This window comes from Struthio camelus, chromosome 29 (genome assembly GCF_040807025.1).
Source record: "Struthio camelus isolate bStrCam1 chromosome 29, bStrCam1.hap1, whole genome shotgun sequence".
NCBI classification, from domain to species: domain Eukaryota; kingdom Metazoa; phylum Chordata; class Aves; order Struthioniformes; family Struthionidae; genus Struthio; species Struthio camelus.
Window position 1 is genome coordinate 2,377,128 of NC_090970.1, and position 23,671 is coordinate 2,400,798.

The following is a 23,671-nucleotide window of genomic DNA, read 5'->3' on the forward strand; positions in this document are numbered from 1 at the left end:
TCGAAAGGCACCGCTGTCTCTCAGCTTCTCTCTGATAGCTGACAGACCTATCAAGAAGGTTCAGAGATGCAGAGAGTGTGGAGAAGGAGGTGGGAGGCTGTAGGTGGGCAGCTGCAAAGAGCCCTGAGTGTCCTTGGCCAGAAGGGGAGTGTGGAGAGCTGCCTGAGGTGCCTGGAGAAAGGGTGAGGAGTTTGGAGATCTGCCCTTTGAAAGTGCACTGCTCTGCTCTCAGCAGGGGCTGGTTTTTGTTTAAGAGTAACATCATCCTCCAGCTGAAAGAGGTGCAAGCACAGGACAGCTGGGGATGAGAATAATAAACAAACGAGCTGCCCTCACTCTGCCCCAAGTGACAGGGGATGCTTTCCTCTCAGGACTCACAGTAAAAATGCTGAGGATTTCTACCTTGAAAGAACACTCCCCAGGGGTGACAGGGACATCTCAAATAAAATAATAATTAAAAGACTTAATCCCTGAAAGTAATTTCTGCAAAACTCAGACAATGGATTTCATTCGACAGTTATTGTTCCCCCCATTCCCATGTACCCCCTATGGCACAGCCAGGTAGACTCCTGCGGAGTCCATGGGCAGAGGTCCCTGCTCCTCCCGACACACTCTGCCAGCCTAAAGCAGAGCTCATGGGAAGGAGCTGCACCCAATTGGGATACTCCCAATAAAGGAGAGAGGCAATGGGGTGTTTCTAATGAGAAATGGAACATTTTATTTCTTTAATTGTTTATTTTTAAAAGTCTTTTCTAACTTCTCACTATCTTTTTCTCCTTGGACAGCTCCTTATGCCCAGGGGGAGCAAATGTCCAACAGCAGCTTCCTTAATGAGTTCCTCCTCCTGGCGTTTGCGGACACACGGGAGCTGCAGCTCTTGCACTTCTCCCTCTTCCTGGGCATCTACCTGGCTGCCCTCCTGGCCAACGGACTCATCATCACAGCCGTAGCCTGCGACCACCGCCTCCACACCCCCATGTACTTCTTCCTCCTCCACCTCGCTCTCCTCGACCTGGCCTCCATCTCCACCACTGCCCCCAAATCCATGGCCAACTCCCTGAGGGACACCAGGACCATTTCCTACTCGGGATGTGCTGCCCAGGTCTTTTCTCTTGCCCTTTTCATTTCAGCTGAGTATTGTCTCCTCACTGTCATGGCCTATGACCGCTACGTTGCCATCTGCAAACCTCTGCACTACGGCACCCTCATGGGCACCAGAGCTTGTGTCAGGATGGCAGCAGCTGCCTGGGCCGGTGGTTTTCTCAATGCTCTGCTGCACACTGCAAACACATTTACAATGCCTCTCTGCCAAGGTAATGTCCTGGACCAGTTCTTCTGTGAAATCGCTCAGATCCTCAAGCTCTCCTGCTCACACTCCTACCTCCGGGAAGTGGGGGTTTTTGTGTTTAGTGCCTGTTTAATATTTGGGTGTTTTGTTTTCATTGTGCTGTCCTACGTGCAGATCTTCAGAGCTGTGCTGAGGATGCCCTCTGAGCAGGGCCGGCACAAAGCCTTCTCCATGTGCCTCCCGCACCTGGCTGTGGTCTCCCTCTTTGTCAGCACTGTCATGTTTGCCCACCTGAAGCCCCCCTCCGTGTCCTCCCCAGCTCTGGATCTGGTGGTGGCTGTTGTGTACTCGGTGGTGCCTCCAGCAGTGAACCCCCTCCTCTACAGCATGAGGAACAAGGAGCTCAAGGCGGCCCTGAGGAAACTGATTCAGCTGCTTCTAGTTCAGCAGCACTAAGCTGCCCATTTCTCCTCACAAGCAGTTTCCGATTCATCTCAGACAACTCTTATGCTTTGCGCATTCTCTCTGTGATCATCATGTTTGTACACAAGGGTTTGAATTCATTCCACTTCTCCAGCAGCATGAACCCTGTCTTTTTGACTGAGACACCTGCTGTGAACATCTTTCACTGTATCAGAGCTGGCTTAGGTCTAATAAAAGAGGATTTCCTGTGTGCAATGCTTGAAAGTTGGGCTGTTCTTCCAAAACTGGAGTCAAAAATGTGCTTGAGGACTTCCACCCTGAAAGACCCTGTTGCTTTTCCAAGGGCTCTCTATGGGCTCAAGGCAATGAGCTCAGAGGTGATGTGTTAGGGAAAGAAGGTGGGATTCAGCTGTCACTTGTGGGTGCCCAGGGCTCCTGGAGGTGGTCAAGTGGTATCTCCCATCCGACAGGGCTGGAGACGGATGCCTGACCTTCTCAAAGGCAGCATGGAGCCTCCAGGAGAGCACAGGGCATCTCCCAGGGCACTCTGTGCCTTGAGGTGGGCAGTGAATGGAGCTTCACAAAGTCAACTGGAGTCATCCACACTTAAAGGGTAAAACCAATGAATATATAGGTGAGTTAGAGCTCTACTATCTCACAAGAGGCAGTGGGGACCCAACAGGCACAGAAAGGGAGCCTGGAGAGTCCTTCATGTCACCTCCAGTGGAAACCATGGGCCAGATCTGGGGACACACCTGAACACAGCCTGAGCCATTGGAAATGCCCTGTGATTGCTCAGAGCATCGTCCATGGCCACAGATCCCTTCTCAGGCACGATAATGCCCATCCAGCTGGGTCTGCTTCCCACCGTGACAACCCCAGCCAGCGTGGAGTCACCCCATGGCCCCGTGGCCCCACAGCCCACCCACTCTGCCGAGCAGCACCACCAGCCCGGGGCCCTGCGGGGAGCCCAGGGAAGGGTCCAGGAACAGCCAGGCAGGCCAGCCTGGACACACTGAGGTGGGGAAAGGCTCTGTGGGGAGCAGGGAAGTCCCTGGAGAAGAGGAAAGGAGCAATTGTGCACTGGCAAGGAGGAGTAGAGGAGGAAGAGCAACGTGTTTCTCTGTGTGTCCAGGAAGGGCAGGGTGCTGTGCCCCTGGGGCAGCAGGAGCGGCCGGAGGAGCCCCAGGGCAGGGGGCCTTGGTGTGTCGTGGAGAGAGGGGCTGGCCCGGGGGGCTGCAGGCAGGCTGGGGGTAGGGGATCTCCTGGACACCAGAAGGAGGGACCCAGAGTGTCCCTGTGGCCTGCCTCCTGGTGCCACTGGGGCCAGTTCCAGCTGGGAGGCTGGTGGGACGGCAGACACACATCCCCCCTACCCTGGCCGCTCACCCCAGGTTTCGGGGTGCGTTTGGCTGCTCCGTCCTGCTGGTCTCAGTGCCTGTATGGAGGGGAACGGCCGGCCCTGCCCGGCCTCTCTCCCAGCCCCGACCCCGGCAGACCCCGGGCCATGGCTGTGTGCTGACCCCCGCGTGTGACACAGCCGGGACTGGGCAGGCCCCGGGTGCTGGGGGAGGGTGCCAGAGCAGGAGGGCTGTGGGGGGACGGGGCACCGAGGGCTGTGGTGGGGACGGTGCTGGGGGGACGTGTCCCCAGCCCTGAACACACCCTACCCTGGGCAGTGCCTGCACAGCGGGGCCATGGGGCTGCTCTCCAGTCCCAGCCCTCCCCACCTTCTCCCCAAACATGACATCCACCTTCCAGAAGGACAAGAAAGAGCCTCTGGGAAAGGACAGACTGCTCCGTGTCACCTCAGCCCCTGCGAAGCAAATCTTTGTGGGAGTGATTTCCAGCCCCATTAAGGGATTATGATCAGCCACCATGAAGTCATGTGCCTGACCCACCCAGATTGCCTTCTGGGATGGGATGACTGGCTGTGTGGACAAGGGGAGTGCTCTGCATGCTGTATAGTTTGAATGGAGGAAGGCCTTTGACATGATCTTCCCTAGCACCTTTGTCGCCAAAGTGGGCAGATGTGCAATGCAGCAGTAAGCACTGGATTTTGCAGGAAATTAGCTGGAGGCCACCTGGCCCAAAAGGTGGAGAACAGTGGTGCAAAGTCCAACAGACTAATGGCTCCCAGTGATGTTCTTCAGAGGCCAGTACTGGAGCCAATGCTGTTTGCCTTTGTGAGTGATGCAGATGATGGGATGGAGTGATGGGATGCTGTGGTGAATTAACTCCCCTCCCCACCATAGGAACATACTAGAAGATGAACTACCAATCACCGTGCCCTATCTATAACCTGGAGCGGGATCGATACCGCACCAAAAGGTCCCCACTACTTTCCTTTTAAGTTGATTGGGCATCCCAGATCAGGTGGTCTGGGCTGTCGACCAAAAGAACCTTCTGGGAGGCTGGCAAGGCAGCGGGTATGCAAATGGCTGGATTGAAAGTGCATGTTTTGATTGGTCAGGTTAGTTCTCCTGGGTGACTACATACTGGATAAGTCTAGTTATAAGAACCCCCGGATAAAAGCTCACAAAGGCAGGTGGACACTCGCCGAAGGTCGATGTGGCCGGGGAAGAAGAGGCTGCGGCACCTCTTGTCAGAGCTCTCGAGTCGCCTAGCCGCCTCCTACAGGCACATTTCCCCAGCTGAAGACGCCGAGCAGCTGCAGCTGCTGGCCACCGTCGGAGCGGTGGAAGCGATGCTCCACGGGACTTCGTCACCAACACCCCCTTGACCGGGGCGCCGTGCGAGGGCACCGCACTACGTGGAGAGGAAGCCTGACCTTTCGCACTCCGACTCCTACAATGAGGTGTCACCCCGTCCGGAGGGTCTTGCGGGAGGTCTCTAACTGAGTGCCGCTTCTTCCAGCAAGAGCCATGTGTCCCAGTCCCAGTAGGGAGCTGCTGCTCCGTCCCCGGGAACGGAGAATACCCCGTCCAGAGGGATAATTGCAGCAGGCCCTGCACGCAGGTGTCCCTTCTTCCCTCTGGGGCTATTGCCTCCCAGCCATGTTCATTGCCGGTTCGGCTCTAGCCACAGCCATCTAGTAGCTTGGGCATCAATCCCCTTCCACAACCTTGTTCCCCTTTCTAAAGGTTGTTTCTTTATTGTTGCTGCACACTTAGATATGAAATAATGTCATTATTGTCAATTTTCATTTCTGTACTAGTATATAAATATTGTGTCTATGTATATATGCATATCTATATATACACATATATATACAGTTGCTGTTATGAGAGGAGGAATAAAGTTTGTTTACTGTTAAGTGTTGTGTGTGCTGGCTCTTGTAAACCCCCTCACACCTCAAGAAGGCAACCCCCAGGTCATCTAAAGAATCTCTACGTGGCACATACGGCTATCCAACATGCCCTTTTCGTGGTGCACGTGCACTACTGGCATGGGCTGCCACAACAGCATAACTCAGACACGGCCCAAGGACAAGGGGAGCAGCTCCCTGGCAAGGAGGACGAGGCCCCACAGTGAGGCTGGTCACTCTCTGTCTCCCCTGATCTTGTGCCCACGAGATCCCCCTCCCTGGCTGCCTGCAACCCCTCCATGCCCACACCACTGCCCAGCACACCACGACAGCCCTGGCCCTGCAGCCCCTCCAGCACCTCCTGCTGCCCCGGGGACAGAGCCGCCTGCCCCGAGCTGGTGCCCAGAGAAACTTGTTTCTTGTTCTCATTTTCTCTCTCTGCCTGCTGCCCTGCTTTTCTCCTGGGACGTCCCTGCTCCCCAGAGAGCCTTTCCCCAGGTCAGTGTGTCCATGCTGGCCTGGCTGTTCTTGCATCCCTTCCCCTGTGCTCCCCGCAGGGCCCTGGTCTGGTGGTGCTGCTCTGCAGAACGAGTGGCTGTGGGGTCATGGACCCACAGGTTGACTCCTGACTCAGCTCTTGCCCTGCTGGCTGGGGTGGGAAGCAGACCCAGCTGCACAGGGATCACCACCACTGCTGCCATGTGGCTGTTCTCATGGACAATGCTCAGAGTGACCCCAGGTTGTTGGCCAGGGCAGGAGATGTGTTTGAGGTGTGCACTGTGGTGTCCAGCCTGTGGTGTTTCACTGAGGGTGCAGGAATCACTCTCCTGTCCCCCTTCCCTGCACCTCCTGGGTCCCCTCTGACTCTCCGGGCACTGTAGAGCCATCGTTTCCCCAAGCATACCTGGATTTAGTGCTGTACCTTCTGGTTACTCCACCATGGACCCTCCCTCACTTTGGGAGGCTCCACCCACTGCCCACCCCAGGCACACACTGTCCCTGGACATCCCCTGAGCTCTCCTGGGGATCTCCTGGAGATTCCCCTCCACAACAGTGGGCAGCTCTCATCAGCACTGTCACCTGTGGGACAGCCCCAGGCAGGTAATTCAGAGACCATTCACTGTCTCTGCTAAACACCAAGAGATGATCCCTGAATCCAGTCCTCAGTGCCCAAAAGATCACCCAGGGCCTCTGAGCTCATCCCTTGGATCCCACAAAGTTCACAAGCAGAGCAGCAGGCCCTTTCATGGTGCAATCCCTTGGGCATATTTTTGACTCCATCTTCTGAAGAAAGGCCAGACTTCAGGCACGGCACAAGGGGAGATGCCTTTTATTATAGGAAATTGTTTCTGGAAGCCAGGTCTGGCACAAGGGTACCCATGGCCTGATCCTGCCTGTAGTCACAGGACACCTGAACATCAAAATATAACCCTACCATTCCCAGGTTACGAGAACTCCTGGGCTGTAAACACACATGAGAGCACAATAGGTCAGTGTGGAAATGAGACGAAGCAGTTGTGAAAAGAGAAGGATCTGCTGCTGTGGGTGGCCACCTCTGCAGGAAAGCTGCAGCCCCCAAGGGAAGTCTTCAGGCAGCAAATGCCTGCTGTGGTGGTGTGGGGACGGTCCTGTGCAGCAGAGGGTCCATCCCCACAAGTTTTGTCTCGAATCTCCTCCCCTCCACTCCTACTCTGCTTTGAGTGTTGGTGCTCTGCAGAGGGAAGGGATCAGCCCATGATGACAGCCAGCTGCCACCCTTGCAGGAGAGGGGTGTGAGATCACAGCCTGACTGTGGCCATTGGAGCTGAGCTCTCCTAGTGGACACAGGACCCATGGTTTCACCCGACCTGTACCCGTCTGAGCCTAACTCTGTGCCTGGGAGCTCCTGTGGTGTCAGTGCCAAAAGAGACCCTGCAAACAGAAACTCCCCTCATTGCACTGGGGGCATCCGAGGGAGCTCAGACTAGCAGGCTCTGAGGTTCCCCCATCTCTGCTGAAGAAGGGGAAGCCTGACTTCCAGCTTCAACATGGTCTCTGGGTCAGATTCAGGAGAGGAGAAGAGGAGGAGAAGCAGGATGAACCCAAACATTTTCCTCTAGAAAGGAATATAATGCAGAAAAGTAAGACAGACAGAAGTGAACAAGTCATAGCTGTGACCAAAAGTATCCTGGGATTGATGAGATGGTGCACATGGGACAGTTATCGGTGCTAACATTGCACTGATTGCAAGAGTTTCTCCAGGGCATCCTTGAGCTCCTTGTTCCTCATGCTGTAGAGGAGGGGGTTCACTGCTGGAGGCACCACCGAGTACACAACAGCTACCACCAGATCCAGAGCTGGGGAGGACATGGAGGGGGGCTTCAGGTAGGCAAACATGATGGTACTGACAAAGAGGGAGACGACAGCCAGGTGCAGGAGGCACATGGAGAAGGCTTTGTGCCTTCCCTGCTCAGAGGGCATCCTCAGCACAGCTCTGAAGATCTGCACGTAGGACAGCACAATGAAAACGAAACACCCAAAGCCTGAACAAACACTAAACACAAGAGCCCACACTTCCCGGAGGTAGGATTGTGAGCAGGAGAGCTTGAGGATCTGGGGAATCTCACAGAAGAACTGGTCCAGGACATTGCCTTGGCAGAGAGGAATGGAAAATGTGTTGGCAGTGTGCAGGAGAGCATTGAGAAAACCACCGGCCCAGGCGGCTGCTGCCATCCTGACACAAGCTGTGGTGTCCATGAGGGTCCTGTAGTGCAGGGGTCTGCAGATGGCAACGTAGCGGTCATAGGCCATGACAGTGAGGAGAGAATACTCAGTTGGAAATAAGAAGACAAAGGAAAAGACCTGGGCAGCACATCCTGAGTAAGAAATGGTCCTGGTGTCCCTCAGGGAATTAGCCATGGATTTGGGGACAGTGGTGGAGATGGAGCCCAGGTCGAGGAGGGCGAGGTGGAGGAGGAAGAAGTACATGGGGGTGTGGAGGTGGTGGTCGCAGGTTACAGCTGTGATGATGAGTCCGTTGGCCAGGAGGGCAGCCAGGTAGGTGCCCAGGAAGAGGGAGAAGTGCAAGAGCTGCAGCTCCCGTGTGTCTGCAAACGCCACAAGCAGGAAGTGGTTGAAGGAGCTGCTGTTGGACATTTTGCTCTCTCCAGGCATGTAGGACTGTCCAAGGTGAAAAAAGACAGTGACAAGTCAGGAAAGACCCTCTCTGGACAAAATTCTTTCCCTTTCTTACAGACATTCCCCCCCACTCACTTCCGCACACACATTGCTTTTCTCCTTCTCAGCAGCACCTTTGTTCCACTCCCTGTCCAGAGCTCCAGTCTGTGCTGGCTGAGTGTGCCACGAGGAGCAGGGACCTCTGCCCAACGGCTCCAGAGGCATCAGTCCTGCTATGATGTAGGAGGGCTGTTCAGCCACATCCAGTTCAGAGGCATGTTGACCACCCAAGTAACAGCTTCACTTTGGGGGGGTAAGTGGGGGAGGGATCTTGCTTGTTGGTCTGCTCTGCAGGGTAGGAATATGCACCCTTAACATTGCTGTGCGCTGGCAAAATTCTTTAACCATAGCAGAATCAATTCTTCAAGCCCAAGGACGATGAAGAAGCCACAGAGCCATAACAACCTGATCTCTCTTACTTCAGTTAGTCGGAGACCTCTGAATGCCATTGACATGATAATGCTCACCATCTTGTGGGGAAGATGGCAATCAGTCCCTAACCGAGGCTGGAGAGAATCTGGCAGAGCTTTATCTTCATCTTATCAAATGTAGAAGCGATACGACCTTAAGACGGGAACCATCAGCCAATAATGTTTAACCAGTGCAGTGAATACTTTGTTCCTGTTCCTCACAAGAAAGAGGCCAGACTTGCAGCCCTGGCCCTTCTAGAGTCAAGGGGAGTCCTGCCACTGGCCTCACGTCTCTGTGAATGACGGTGGTTAGTGGTAGGAAGAGCCCAGGAGTGGGGATCTCTACCATGTAAAGAGGAAAAGAGTAAGAAGTCTCATGAATCTGTTTTGCATTTTTAAGAAATAAACAGACATAAGATTCAGAGGCTGATAATGCTGATGTCTATCAGTATTTATAAAGAGGGAATTATTTAGCAAGGCTACACTGGTGGCTCTCAAGCTGAGCTGAACATGCAAATCGGGAAAGTTATGATTTTTCCAGTCTGTGCTGTGATGTCTCAGGATTAAATCTTAATGTCGCTATGTGTCCAAAGTGCCCTTTGTCAAATACTCACTAAAATATACTGCTGTCTAACTCACATGGTTAAAGCGTTGGAAAAAAAAAATCCCCTTTTATACCTTTTCTGGAACTAAAACATCTCCTTAGAGAAAAACTGCTGCCTTGGCCGTGCACCTCTCTCAGCCAGAGGACAATCTCAGCCACAACTTACCCTGAAAGGAAACTGGCCTGTGCTGACAGTGGTGTCCCCTTGCACAGCGCAAACCTCCAAACTCTCCTCCCTTTCTCAGCTCACATGTTCTGAGAGTGATGGAGAGGGTGTGACATAGCGCATGGCTCTGATGATCAGAAGGACTCGGTGATGTGGCTCTGACACAGAGGGAGCTCTCAACACTCAGCTTCTAGCCAAAGACACACAGGGCTTATTTCAGCTGCCCACACACAGCCACCCCCAGCAGCAGTTCCAGTTCCTTAGCACCTCTGGGGCTTCTGCATGGGACATTCAGCTATCACACATGTCCTGCAGAAGGACACAGCAGCACACAGTCTGGCAGCACAGCCCAGGGAGGGTCAAGGGTCTTAAAGGAGGGCTATCCTGAAGGGACAGTCAGCCCCACACACTCTGCTCCTTTGAGCCCCACAGGCAAGAAGGAGACTTCCTCCTCTCGCTCCATCTGCAGAGACAGCTCTATGGCTAGAACCACAGGGTCTGTGTTAGAGTCTGCAGCTGCAAATGTCATCCCCAGAAAGCCCCCGAGCAAGAACAAGAGCGGCCCGGACAGGGGGAGAAGCAAGGAGCAACACCTTGATGCTTCTGGCTAGGGTGGCAAAGAGAGAAAGAGACAGAGATACTGGGCAAGGTCTTGCCCTAACCCAGCTGTGCACACCACCTCCCAGATGGAGACATCACAGGGCAGTTGTCCTCAGTCCCTTGGTCACGGTTTAGGAAATGGGCACTCAGCAGGAGAGCTGCTCCTCTCGTCTTCTCAGGCTCTGGCTGCCAAAAAGACAATTTGGGTCCTAGATCCCTCGATCTTGAGGGCAGAGGGCTCTGCTGGGTGGCAGAGGACAGATGCAGGGTGCTTGCGAAGGGGAAAGCACTGCCGGGGCTAGCCGAAATTTGCTTGCACCCCAACCTCATATGAGGTTTCAGGTAGCAGTTTCCTCTCCCTCTCGGACCATCTCTCTGCTGCTTGGAGGTGTCCTTGCTGGGAGCTCTTCCTCTGTCCCCACACAGACCCCATCCCAACCACTGTGATCCCAGCTCTGCCCTACAGAAACCTCCAAGCAGCAGGAAGCTGCCCAGCAGCATCTCCCTGTGTGCAGGAGCTAAAGAGCAGACCAGAAAATCTCCCATGAGACTGGCAAGGTGATGCTGGTGGTGCCTGTAGGCTGAGGGGTGGTGAAGGCACTTGCTGAGCTTCCTTGCAGGTGTTTTCAGCCTTGAGGGTGCTGGTGAAGAGGCTCAGCCCCTGGATTAAACCTGACTGCTGCATTTCCATTCCCACCAGGCAGAGACAAGTCCTCTGGAAAACTCCACTCTCCAAATACCCTCATGGTGAGCGAGAGCTGTGGGCAGCCCTGACCCACGCAGCACCCTCTCAGTGGGACAATGAACCTGCCCTGCTGGGGGGTCGCTCCTCCCACCCAGACCTTCTCCCTGCAGCACCGCAGGTTGCTGCCCAGGCAGGCTGAGTGCTGACCCACCCAGGCAGCAGAGTCACTGCCCCGGGCACACAACACCCCGCGGTGGCAGGGACACTGCACCTGGGACTATACCCCAGCTTCACACCCCTGCACCAGCCCCGGCACAAGGAAGCAGCACGCCCTGTCCCGGGGACAGTGGGGCAGGACATCCCTGCTCTGAAGCCTCTCTCCCTCTTCTGCCCTGCAGGAGCCGGGAGAGCGATCCTCACAACCCTATTGCCCTGCAGCCAGACACTTACCGTGCAAAAGGCTGTGAAGATGTCTCCCACAAGGAGCTCTCCTCTCTCCTCCCACTCCACACTGCCTTCCACTTCTCTCTGCCTTCTCTCACCTCCTCTCAGCAGCAGCAGGCAGTGCCCACAGCCCTGCTGCTCTTGGCAGAGGAGCTGCTCCTGCACACAGCTGGGCACATGGGCACTGCTGCCACGGTGCCACCAGCTCCCTCTCTCCCAGGAGCCTGGCCCCACTCAGGAGTGGGGACACAGCTGCAGGCGTGACTTCCTCTGCCCCTCGGGCTCCCTCGCGATTGTCCTGGGGCTCCAAGGCTGACAGCTCCTGAGCGGCAGCACGGTCCCCTCTGGGAAATGCTCTTGCAAGTGTGCTCTTCACCTCCAGTCCCTCTCTGGGCTGTGGAGGGAGACTGATTTCAGCAGTGTGCCTGATCCCATCAGGGGACAGAGGTGGAGAGAGGGGGACATGTTCCCCTCTCTCAAGCCCTATTCCTGGCCCAGCACCAGGCAGCAGACCTGGGCAGGGACAGGGAGAGGGAGAGGGAGAGGGAGGGGGTCATTTCCCCTGCACAGGGCAGGGATTCAGAGGAGCAAATGCAGGTGGTTCATGTCAGCTTGGCAGGCCTTGGGCAGCAGGGGGATTCAGCTCCCTCCCAGGCAGCCCACAACCCCCTAGCAGGTGGGATCCCTCTGGCCTCAGCTCAGCTGTGCCCAAAACAGGTGCCTGCATGCAAGCCCTTTTCTGAGCTGCCACCATGAGCAATAGGGGTGGAGAGGGGAGTCAGCAACTGGCATCCAAAGTCCAGGTGATGGCTGAGACTCCAGGCTTGGTCCAAGTCCTGTGTCTGTGTGTGTGCCAGCTGTGATGGAGCAATTCTGAGACACCCACATGCTGCCTGAGCCTCAGCTGTGGGCCAGAGGGGTGGTGGGGTGGGTTCCCTTGGCCATCTGAAACTACACCAGATATTTTCAGTGTCTGAACTTTCCTTAGCCATGTGTTTCTATGGAGTCCACAGAGCTGTTCAGCTGACCAAAAGGAGGAATTCACCAGAACGACAGCCAGCTCACTCTCCAGGCTCCACCAGCTGTATATACTGCCGCTCAAGTCACCACAAAGCTAAGACACAGGCACATCCTGGCTTTGCAGATACTCTGGTTAATTCAGGGCTCTCATTTTCAGGCAATAAAAAGAGCCTCTAGCACCATGCCAGGTGCCTGGGGTGCCCAGCAGGATCTGCAAGTGGCTGGCACATACCATACAGGACCTCCAGGGAACCCATGGGCTGGTGGAGGGTGTTTGGGGCAGACCCCACAGAGTCTCTCAAAGGGGTTTGGGGCCTGCATGCCAGCAACTGAACACCAACACCATGGCATGCAGGGAAGGTCCTTCCCAGCTACAGCCAGGGGTGCTGCAGGACTGGGAGGCACATCACACCAAGGTCTCCACTCATGTCTCTGCACTCTCCAACCCTCCTAGCTCTTCTCCCTCTGAACCTCTTCTCACCCCCTCACATGATATGAACAGGGACTGGGCTAAGGATGTCCTCGGGATGTCTGGATCAAAGGCTGCCCAGGCCTAGGGACTTCTTTAGTTCATCTCTGTCACAGGTCTCAAGGTGCTGCAGAATCAGCTCAGGCAGCAAACCCCTCTCCTGCCATTCCTGCACAGCCCAGCACTGGTTCTCCCTGGCCTTGGGCACTGCAGGGTTTGCCCTCTCAGGGGGAACCTCCTTTCACTAGCACATTGCCACCAGCTTTTTACACCAGCATCTCTCTGCTCTGAAGTGGGACCATCGCACACACCGTGTTCTTGGCCCTTGATAACAGGTTTCACCATGGCCAGTTGGACTTTAACATTTCTAGAATAATTGAGATGTGGTAGGGTCAGTCACAGTACTGGAGAGCCCCGAGGGAGGAGGATGCTCTTTGTGTGAAGAGGCAGCTCGGATGGGTGGAGCTCTTCCACAGGAGGGGCAAGGGGCTGGGTGAGAGCTTGTGGGTGAGCCTCAGAGTCAGGGTGACATCGCAATGGGAGCTAGAGACCACCCAATGAGGGTGAGGAGGTGGATGCAGTCTCCTTGAAGCAACATGAGAAAGTCTGTGGATCACAGGCCCTGGTTCTTATCAGAGGGACTTTACTCTCCCAGACATTAGCTGCAAGGGCAAACAGTCGTGGAAGGCATCAGGGACAGCTTCTTAGCACATCCACATGACCGGCCAATACTCATGATGCTTTTCTGTAGCTGGACATTTCCAACAGGGAGGAACGGATCAGGGATGGGATGCTCAGTGTCAAAGTTTCCTGTCGTGACCTGGAAGAAGTAGAGTTCTAGATCCTGAGGGGAGTGAGGAAGGACAGGAGTGGAGCACAGACCATTAACTTCAGAGGAGCAGACTTTGGCCTGTTCAGAGGAGTGGTGGGAGATCCCATGGGAGGCCGCTCTGAAGGGTCCAGGAGCTCAGGAAAGGCAGCAGGTCTTTGAGGACAGCACCTGGCAAGCACAAGGATGCTCCATCCCAATACTCAGTAAACTAGTAGACACATCGAGAGAGTGGCTGGGCTGCACTGGGAAGTCAGGACTGAACTCCAGGGCAATCAGGCAGCATACTGGAAGCAGAAGGAGGGAGAGGCTGCAATGGAGGAATTCAGAAATATTGTCCAGCGAAGCAGGGATGGTGTTAGGGAAGCCAAAGCTCCCTGAGGGTAGATACTTGAAGCGGATGACAAGGGCATGAAGAAGAGCTGCTACTGCTTCAGGGTCAATAAAAGAGTAAAAAGGAAAATGTTGGCTCCCTCCTGGATCAGGCAGAGAAAAACAACCAACAGTGAGTGATGACGGAGTGAGGGATGACTTGCAAGAACTCAACCCATATAAGTCTGCAGGACTGGGTGGGCTGCATCTGAGGACATTGAGAGAGCTGGCCACTCTCACAACAAGACTGCTGTGTGTCACCTTTGAAAGGCTGTGGAGATCAGGGGAGGTCCCAATGAGCTGAGAAAGGAATATGTTGTGCACACCTTCAAAAAAGGCCACAAGGACAAATCAGGGAGCTGCAGGCCATTCAGCCACACTTTAGTGAGGAGCAGTGTGTCATGGAACGATTCCTCTCACATCACCTTTCTGGGCACAGGAAGAAGGTGACTGTGAACAGTCTGCATGGATTTAATGGAGGTAAAACATTCCTGATCCACTCGATTACCTTCTATTGTCAAAGGCCTGTCCTTGTGGAGGAGAGGAGAGTAGTGGATGTCATTTACCACAGTTGTAGCAAGGGGTTTAACAGTCTTCCACTATATGGTTGAAGGCTGCCATCCAGATGGACCTCTGCAGGAAGGAGGAATGCATTACCAGGAACTTTATGGAATTCACAGATGAAACAAATGCCAGGTCCTGCACCTGGGGTACACAAAACACCCTGCAGTGATCTGGGCTGGGGAGTGGCCAGCTGGGCAGCAGCTCTGCAGAGAAGGACCTGGCAGTCTTTGTGGGCAGCAAAGTGAGCGAGAGCCAGCAGCATGCCCTGGCATCAATGGAGGCCACAGTGTCCCGGGCCGCCTGAACAAGAGCAAAACCAGGAGGTTGAACGAAGGGATTATCCTCCTCTACTCAACACCTGTTAGAGCACATGCATTTGGGGCCCTGTGTAGAAGAACACTGTTGATGACATGGAGTGAGTTTGGTGGCACACCCCCAAGGAGCCCAGGCACCAGAGCACTTGCCCTGTGAGGAGAGGCTGAGGGAATGGGCCTTGTTCAACCTGGAGAAGGGAGGCTTTGGTGGGAACTCACAGCAGCTTCCCAACTCAAGGTTACCACCGAGTAAAAAAACAGGGTTTTCTGCAGAGATTCATGGCAGGAGAATGAGAGGCAATGGTTATAAGCTGACCCAAGTGCAGTTAAAAGTGGATATATGGAAGAAAATTCCCTGAGGTTAACAAAGCATTTGAAGGGTCCAGGGAGGTTACGGACTCTCTCTTCTTTCAGGACTCTGTTGGACAAAGCTCTGAGAACTCAGAGTTGACCCTGACTGGAGCAGGAGGTTGGACTAGAAACCTCCCAATGTGCCTTCCAACCTGAATGCTTTGCTGATTCTGTCATCTCTGGCCATAGCCTCTGCAGTTCTTGCAGTCCTCAATTCCTCTGCTGCATGTGGGTTAGCACCAAACATGGCCTCCCCAGAGGCAGCCCCTCCCAGTGGGGTGAGGTTGCCCCTTGGGCCTGGAAGGTTTTAAATTGCAAGTTTTATTCTGAGTGACTGCTTGTCCAGTATGGGCCCTCCTCACAGCCCACCACACCTGGACAGTAGTACACAATGTGAAATGAGTGTGACGCACATAGACAGTCATGGCATGAGGGTGATTGCACTCTAATGTGCCTAAGTCCTAAAGTGGATCCAGTAAAGTCCAGAAAGATTGGAGGAGCCTTTTACTTCCTAGGCACCCCTAGGTAATGGTGACTTTGTCACCAGGGGAGGCTGAGGGAGCTGGGTTTGTTCAGCCTGGAGAACAGAAGGCTTTGTGCAGACCTAATCACAGCCTCCCCATACTTTCCAGGATGTCACGAAGAAGATGGAGTCAGGCTCTTCACCATCGTGCCTGATGGGAGGATGAGGCCCCAGTGGGCATTGGCTTAAACTAGAGGGCTTCAGGCTGGGGATAAGGAGAAACTTTTGACCCATCCAGACAGTCAAGCACTGGGGCAGGTTTTCCAGAGAAGTAGTGCCATCTCCACCCTTAGAGGTTTTTGAAATCCTAAAGGAGTAAAGCCTTGAGCAACCTGGATGGAGCTGAGAGCTGACCCTGCCGTGGGAAGGAGGTTGGAGTAGAGACCGCCTCAGGCCCCTCCCAACCTGAATGATTCTGCATGTCCTTCCACCCTGGGTCTTCCCTTGTTGACCTTAGGGAAAACCTTCAGCTTCCTCGTGACCATGGAAGTAGATTTCCCCAAAGGATCACCAGATCAACTGCATGTTTCTTTTCCCGCTCTGGTCAGAGTCATTGAGATTGAGGGCTGCTTGGCAGCCACCCCCAAATCACCTTCAGTTTTCTTTTCCTTCACCTTTTATTGCATTTTGTCCCTCTTTTCTCCCTTCCAAACTCTTCTTTTACCATCCTGATCGCCTCCCATGCAGTCAGCCAACCTCTGTTTCCCCATTGGCCCTGGGTTCCCTTTCTTTGTGCATTCATTTGGCTTGTCTGAGATGGTTGCCATGACGATTTCTACTTTTACCACTAGGGCCTTGAAACTGGTACTGCCTTTTATTACGTGTAGTGTCCTGCAGGTCCTCATGCTGTTACCCTGCCAGAGGCACTGCAAGATAGGATGAGCCATCAGCACGCATACATTAACAGCTGACCCAGAGGAGCCTGAGTCCAGAGGGGCCTTGAGAAACTTGGGGTTTTGGCCAACAAAAACTTCATGATGTTGTGCAAGGAGAAGTGTCAGATCTTGCCTCAGGGGGCAGAACAGGCTGGTGCATCAGGACAGATTGAGACCTGACCAGGAGAAGAGTGACCCTGAGGAGAAGGGCCTAGATGTTACACGAGGGATGCCCTATGAGCCAGTGCTGCGTGCTCACCACAAAGGAGGCCAGCTGCATAGAGGGCTGCATTAGGAAGTGCATAGCCATCGAGACAAGGGCCGTTCTTATCCCCCTCGACTCAACACTGGTGTGGCCACATGTGGGATAGTGTGTCCCAGTGTGGGCTGCCCCGTGCTGGAGGAATGGGGAGGAACATGGAGAGGGTCCAGAGGAGGTCTGCCAAGATGGGGTTGGGGGCCTGAAGGCCATGGCCTGTATGGAGAGGCAGAGGGACCTGCCTGGTGAAGTGTCAAAGACAAATGGAATATAGTAGTAGCCTGTTACTGCTTGAAGGGTGGTTCCAGAGGGGATGGAGCTTTTGTTGGTAGTAGGAAAGAGCACGAAGAGGGGAAAGGGTCACAAACTGCATCTTGAGAGGTACAGCCTGGGCTTCAGGAAAAAGACATGTCACTTGAAGGGTAGTGCTGTGGTGCAACAGGTCACCCAGAGGCCTCTGAGGTCACCCCATGCCTTTGTGTTTAAAAGAACACCAGCAAGGATAGAGAGACCTCAGTAAATATGGAGAGATCCTGGGGACAGAGCAAGGGGAGGAAGCATGTTGGGTGTCTACAGGCTGCAGGGATGCAGGCACAGGCATGGGACAGTGTAGGACAGCCTGTGGTGGAGACGGCTGAGGGCACTGCCATGGCTGAAAGCCTCCAACAGAACCGAGGTCTCTAGCCTCTTGGCTATGGTTGGTGTCTCTGCCACTAAGGCCTCTGAGAAGAAGTTTCCTTAAACCACTGGGACCTTAAACCACTGGGACCTCCTTGTCCACGGGGAACCAAGAGATGCCATATTGTTGTCCTGCAGTTGGAGCTGCACATGCCCACCTTCACACTGACCCCCAGAAAGAGCCCCGAACAACGCGTGAGGGAAGTCACCACCCTTCACAAGGACTGGGTGTCAGGGCCTGGTTGCTCTGCTTCATTACACACATCAAGGCTGACTTGGCATCACAGCCACCTGCACATTGTCTTGGCCTACCTGCAATCAGAGCCTCCAGCTTTCTGCTCTAATCAGCCCCCTGGGAAGGCTTTGTCAGTAATGGCCCTCAGTGGGACTCCTTAACACTCCAAGAAACTTTGAGATTTACTTCTACCTTCAACTTCTGGAGAGGTTTGCTCAACCTTCTCAGCATCTGAGGTCCATGGGCTCAGCACCAAATACACCTGAGGGGTCATTAAAAAGCAGAAAGCCCTAACAACCTCTGTCTCTTTCCATCATTTTCTTCAGTTCTGCTGTGGCTAATTGGCAAGTGTTCAGGAGGGTATTGAAAAGAGAAGGATTTCAAGGAGCACCTGAAAAGTAAAGACGTCTGCTTTTCGAGCTTTTTTTATTCTTCAGGTTTCAGAAGTGATACCCACCTTCTCCAGGTCACACTGAACCGTGGTGTTTCCTAATTAAGCCTGGACATTTGGGAGAAGCAGTATTTTGGATAGGAGACATGTATGGACAACCTTCCTCCCCACCTCCCCAGCCCTCACATTTCTCTCCTCAGCCCCTGGGGACTTCCCTCATTCGGCTTAACATCTAGCCTTTTCCCACTCAAGCCTGTAGCTGAATGTTACAGCTCCTGGGCACCAATTCCCACCTGCTTTCCTTAGAAAATCAGCTGCAAACAGACACAGAAGGATTTGTCTCAATTCTGATCCAACACAAACAAACATGATGCAGTGTCCTAAGAAATAACATACAATCCTCAAGTGCATGTCAAGGGCAAGTTGCCTCCAGGCAGGTCCACAGTCTGCAAGGAATAGCCTTCCTTGACATGTTCTTGACAAATAGATGGGGGAGGCTAGATAGAAACACAGTGAAGGAGTTGGTTGAAGAGACAATGAGAGTGCTGAAAGACGAGACAAGCTTCCGACTCCCTGAAGCTCAGAGCAGCGACTAGGGAGTTGAGAGGTGCCTGAATGATACAGAGGAAGGGGAGGAGGAAAACTGGGAAACTCTGGGAAGGGCATATGCCCAGCTTGTCTAATGCAAAGTTGATCTCAGAAATGATCAATGTAATCTGGACATGTGGAAATACGTGAAAGGATTCTGAGATTAAATCCACAGCATAAGAGCAGTGGTCATGGAAGTTTGGGGTAGGTCAAAATTACTTCTCCTAAGATTCATATCCTTCGTCAACATTTCCATTATGTAATCCTGAGAAAGCACTGACATTTTCTTAAAATTAATCAATCATTTCAGCTGATGAAAATGTAGTCTTTTTTAAACAAAACAAAACAAAACAAAACTTTGAAAATTGTTTTTTTGAGGAAGAGCTCAGGTGTCTGAGTACAAGTACCCACCAGGACTCCCCAGGTCCTTCTCTGCAGAGCTACTTTTGGAGTATATGGCGGTGATTCTGTTATTGCTCTTACCTCTCCATCATCTCAAGATCACTGCAGTGACAGACAGCCTCCACATTCCCATCCCCACCCAGGCTGAGTTCCTGAGAAAGGGGAGGATGGCACCATCTACTTCGAGGTGCAAATTGCAGAGGTAGAGACATCACACTGCCGAAAAGCCTGCTGTTCTCCCCTCACCTCTGAGGAGATCCAGGCCATGGACTTAAAGGTGGATGCAAAGAAGTTCAGGGGTAATGTAGATATGCCTGAGGCAGTGCCTCCCAGGCTGCCCTTGCAGTCACTGGGGAGAAGGAGGTGTTCACCAGCCTTCTTCAAGATGGTCACATAAAGCACAAACAACACATGTCCCAGAAACATTTGCTCGGTGTTTGAAATGAGGCCTGAGAGCACAGGCTTTTAGGATACTTCAAGCTGAAGGGACCACAGGAAGCCTGTAGTGCAACCTGCTGCTGCTCAAAGCAGGGTCAGAAGTAGGGTCAGCAACCAAAAAAATGTCCCTGCCAAAGGATTTCAGGGGTGATACAACAGGAGAAGACAGTAGAAGCTTGACAGGGTGGTAGAAGTCCTGTGGACAAAAGGGTTTCCTTTTTCCTGTTCTCCAGAGAATTAAATCCTCCGCTCTGCAGAGAGAAGAAGCTGGGACACTACCTTTGCCACTAACACGGAGGTGGAGAAGCTCCTGAGTCCCTTTCAGAGAGAGGCTGCTCCAGAGGTCACCACCCCAATGGCACTAGACCCCCCGGCATGCCTGCCTTTCTGCTGGGTACCCTCCAGCCCCAGGCAGGAGGTCTGCGGGGAACCGAGTCAGTCCTGCACAGGACTCGTCCTCCCAAGGGTCATATCTGAATGCCCAGTCCTCCAGCTGGGCGTGGAGCCCTGTCTGGAGGTGACTTTTGGGGTAAGGGCCAGCATGCAGGCTGGGGGAGATTGTCGCAAGGACATGTGCGGGGGACAGGGTCTGAGGGACAGCAGCAACCTGACACGGCTCCTGGGTCCTGCTTCCTTCAAGGCAAGCTCTGACACAGGGTCCCAGCCTTCCTTTTGGCGCCACCCTTCAGGAGGGACGATGGCACTGTGAGCGGGGAGGGTGGGGAGCATTAATCCTTCTTCAGTCACTTCCCAAGCCATGCAGAGGGCCAGGACTGCAAAGATTTCTGGCTCAGCATCGTGAGCTCACTTTAATATACCCACACTCTGAATGTTTGTTTGTTTGTTTTTAAATTAAATGTCAGCATTTTTCGCTCCAAGAAACTTCCAAGCCCAGTCCCACTTCCTCCTTCTGATCTCTCCCAACCCCTCCTCTGGTCTCGTTGCCATTCCCACACCCCCTGCCCCTGTTCTCCCCACAGGGTCCTGAGCTGACAGTGCTGCTCTGCACAGCAAGCACACTGTGGAGCCACAGGGCCGTGGAGGGACTCTGCACCTCTGCACTGGTGGTACTGGTGAGGATGGGAAGCAGACCCAACCAAATGGGGATCACGGCCTCTACTCCCTCCAGGGGTCTGCTGATGTGTCAAGTGCTTGGAGGGACTAGGGAGCATTTCCAGGGGTACTTGCTGTGCCCAGCTGCACCTCTAGATCCTGCCCCTGCTATTTCACAGAAAGCGACATGAATCACTCTCTAGTCTGCCTTCCCCATGCCAGCTGGATCCTTACTGTCTCTCCTGAGATTGCAGAGTCCTCCTTTGCCTGTGGAGACCTGGGTTTAGTGCTTTCCCTTGAGGTGACTCCACCTTGGACCATCTCTCCCTTTGTCAGGCTCCACTCACTGCCCACCCCAGGCACATGCTGCCCCAGGACATCCCCCTGGGCTCTCCTGGCAGCCCCAGCTTCCCCTCCAGAAGGACAGGCATCTGACACTGTGCCTGAACATGTGCGACAGCTCTGGGCATGTCAATCAGTGACCATTCATCCCCCCTGCTGTCACTGGGCACCGATGGGTGGCCGAGTCCTAAATGCAGCCCTTGGTCTCTAAGAGGTCATTACATGAGTATGAGCTTTTTGCTCCTGAACCCATGGAGAAGCCAGCCCAGCAGGCCCTGCTGGGATGCAATTCCTTGGGCCTCTTCTTGACACCAGCTTTGGAGGAAGAGCCCAGCCTTCAGGGACTGCTGCAGGAGGAACTTACTTTATTCCAGAGATAACTGGGAGGGCGTCAGCTCTGACCCAGTGTTAGACACAATATGATATGGGCACCAGGGGAGACAGAGCAGTCTCAGGAAAGGTGGAGGGAATCTAAGCATTTATGTAGCAATATGATAAGAAATTATGCCAAGAACAGTAATAATAGTAATCAGAAAACTAAAGTGAACAAACAAAGCTCAGTCCCGTTATGGGACACAGTGGGAGTCATTTGTGGAGAGAAATGGCAATTTTAGTACTGCTGAAAAATGTCCATGGCATCACTTTCCTCAGGGCCTCCTTGAGCTCCTTGTTCCTCATGCTGTAGAGGAGGGGGTTCACTGCTGGAGGCACCACTGAGTACACAACAGCCACCACCAGATCCAGAGCTGGGGAGGAGATGGAGGGGGGCTTCAGGTAGGCAAAAAAAGAGGTGCTGACAAAGAGGGAGACCACAACCAGATGAGGGAGGCACATGGAGAAGGCTTTGTGCCTTCCCTGCTCAGAGGGCATCCTCAGCACAGCTCTGAAGATCTGCACGTAGGACAGCACAATGAAAACGAAACACCCAAACATTAAAAAGGCAGTAAACACAAGAAGCCCGACTTCCCGGAGGTAGGATTGTGAGCAGGAGAGCTTGAGGATCTGGGGAATCTCACAGAAGAACTGGTCCAGGACATTGCCTTGGCAGAGAGGGATGGAAAATGTGTTGGCTGTGTGCAGGAGAGCATTGAGGAAAGCACTGGCCCAGGCAGCTGCTGCCATCCTGACACAAGCTCTGCTGCCCAGGAGGGTCCCGTAGTGCAGGGGTCTGCAGACGGCAATGTAGCGGTCGTAGGCCATGACAGTGAGGAGAGAATACTCGGCTCCAAACAAGAAGACAAGCAGAAACACTTGAGCAGCACATCCTGAGTAGGAAATGGTCCTGGTGTCCCTCAGGGAGTTGGCCATGGATTTGGGGACAGTGGTGGAGATGGAGGCCAGGTCGAGGAGGGCGAGGTGGAGGAGGAAGAAGTACATGGGGGTGTGGAGGCGGTGGTGGCAGGCTACGGCTGTGATGATGAGGCCGTTGGCCAGGAGGGCAGCCAGGTAGATGCCCAGGAAGAGCGAGAAGAGCAAGAGCTGCAGCTCCCGTTTGTCTGCAAACGCCAGGAGGAGGAACCCGTTGAGGAAGCTGTCGTTGGACATTTTGCTCCCCCTGAGTATGGGGAACTGTGCAAGGAGAAAAAGATAGTGACTAGTTAGAAAAGAATTTTAAAAATAAACAATCAAACAAATAAAGTGTTCAATTTCTCACTAAAAACACCACATTGCCTCCCATGTACAGTAGGGGGTACATGGGAACGGGGGTGAACAATTTCTGTCAAATGAAGTCCATCGTCTGAGTTTTGCAGAAATTACTTTCAGGGATTTTTAAAAATATTTTTTATTTTCTCTGAGATGCCCCTGTCACCCCAAGGTAGAAATCCTCAGCATTTCTGCTGTGAGTCCTGAGAGGAAAGCATCCACTGTCACTTGGGGCAGAGTGAGGACATTTCATTTATTAGCCTTGTTCCTAAGCTGTCCTGTGCTAGCATCTCTTTCAGCTGGAGGATGATGTCACCCTTAAAAGAAACCAGCCCCTGCTGAGAGCAGAGCAGTGCACTTTCAAAGGGCAGATCTCCAAACTCCTCACCCTTTCTCCAGGCACCTCAGGCAGCTCTCCACACTCCCCTTCTGGCCAAGGACACTCAGGGCTCTTTGCAGCTGCCCATCTGCAGCCTCCCACCTCCTTCTCCACACTCTCTGCCTCCCTGAACCTTCTTGATAGGTCTGTCAGCTATCAGGGAGAAGCTGAGAGACAGCGGTGCCTTTCGAGAGGGCAGCTCGCAGCCTGGCAGGACACCACAGGGAAACAAAGGACTGTTAGGACTGAAGACGGGCTCTCCTTCAGGGAGAGCCAGCTCATTTCCCAGTCCCACGGACTGCATTTCCTGGAGCTCCACAGGTCAGGAGGAGGCTGGGGCCACCTCCCTGCCCTGCACACCCCTCTGTTGCACAGCTTCCAGCATCGGTGTCTGAAGTGCAGCTGAAACCCCTCAAACCCCAGAGAGCCTGAGAGCAAGAAGAGGAGCAGCATGGAGAGGAGGGGAAACAAGGGGCAGCACCATGATCCTGCTGCTGAGGGAGGCAAGGAGAGAGACAGACGGGCACTCATGAAAGCCTTCACCTTGCCCACCTGGGCATGCTGCCTTGCTGAGGAAAACATTGTAGGGCAGGTGCTCCGAGCCCCTTTGTTGGGCAGCACGAAATGAACCCATGGCAGGAGAGATGCCCCTCTCCTCTGCTGGAGGTCTGGCTGCAGAGGAGGCAGCTCATGCCCTGGACTCCATGGCTGTCAGGGCAGAGGGTCTCCTCTGCTGGGTGGGAGAGGAGACACAGGCAGCATGCCGCATCTCTGCAGCCTGCAGCTGCCCCTGCTGGCAGCTTTCTCAGCCCCAATATATTTTCCCTGTCAGTGATCACAG

At 53.7% G+C, this 23,671-nt stretch overlaps 2 protein-coding genes across 2 annotated transcripts; one reads left to right on the forward strand and one right to left on the reverse strand.

Annotated features, from left to right (window-relative positions):
* Positions 1-1,153: 1,153 nt before the first annotated feature.
* Positions 1,154-8,596, forward strand: LOC138062740 (olfactory receptor 14J1-like). The gene is made up of 2 exons (XM_068921747.1): positions 1,154-1,651; positions 8,546-8,596. The coding sequence occupies exons 1-2, from the start codon at positions 1,154-1,156 to the stop codon at positions 8,594-8,596; spliced, it is 549 nt and encodes a 182-aa protein (XP_068777848.1).
* Positions 8,597-14,379: 5,783 nt separating this feature from the next.
* Positions 14,380-22,115, reverse strand: LOC138062741 (olfactory receptor 14A16-like). Its single transcript, XM_068921748.1, has 2 exons — positions 21,510-22,115; positions 14,380-14,499 (listed from the first exon to the last, which is right to left on the reverse strand). The coding sequence occupies exons 1-2, from the start codon at positions 22,113-22,115 to the stop codon at positions 14,380-14,382; spliced, it is 726 nt and encodes a 241-aa protein (XP_068777849.1).
* Positions 22,116-23,671: the final 1,556 nt, after the last annotated feature.

Coding starts and splice junctions, on each gene's coding strand:
- LOC138062740 (XM_068921747.1), top strand. CDS start 1,154: ATGGCCTATGACCGCTACGTTGCCATCTGCAAACCTCTGCACTACGGC. Junction 1,652..8,545: donor TGTACTCGGTGGTGCCTCCA/GCAGTGAACCCC, acceptor CTTTAACCATAG/CAGAATCAATTCTTCAAGCC.
- LOC138062741 (XM_068921748.1), bottom strand. CDS start 22,115: ATGGCCAACTCCCTGAGGGACACCAGGACCATTTCCTACTCAGGATGT. Junction 14,500..21,509: donor TGTACTCAGTGGTGCCTCCA/GCAGTGAACCCC, acceptor TGTGTACCCCAG/GTGCAGGACCTGGCATTTGT.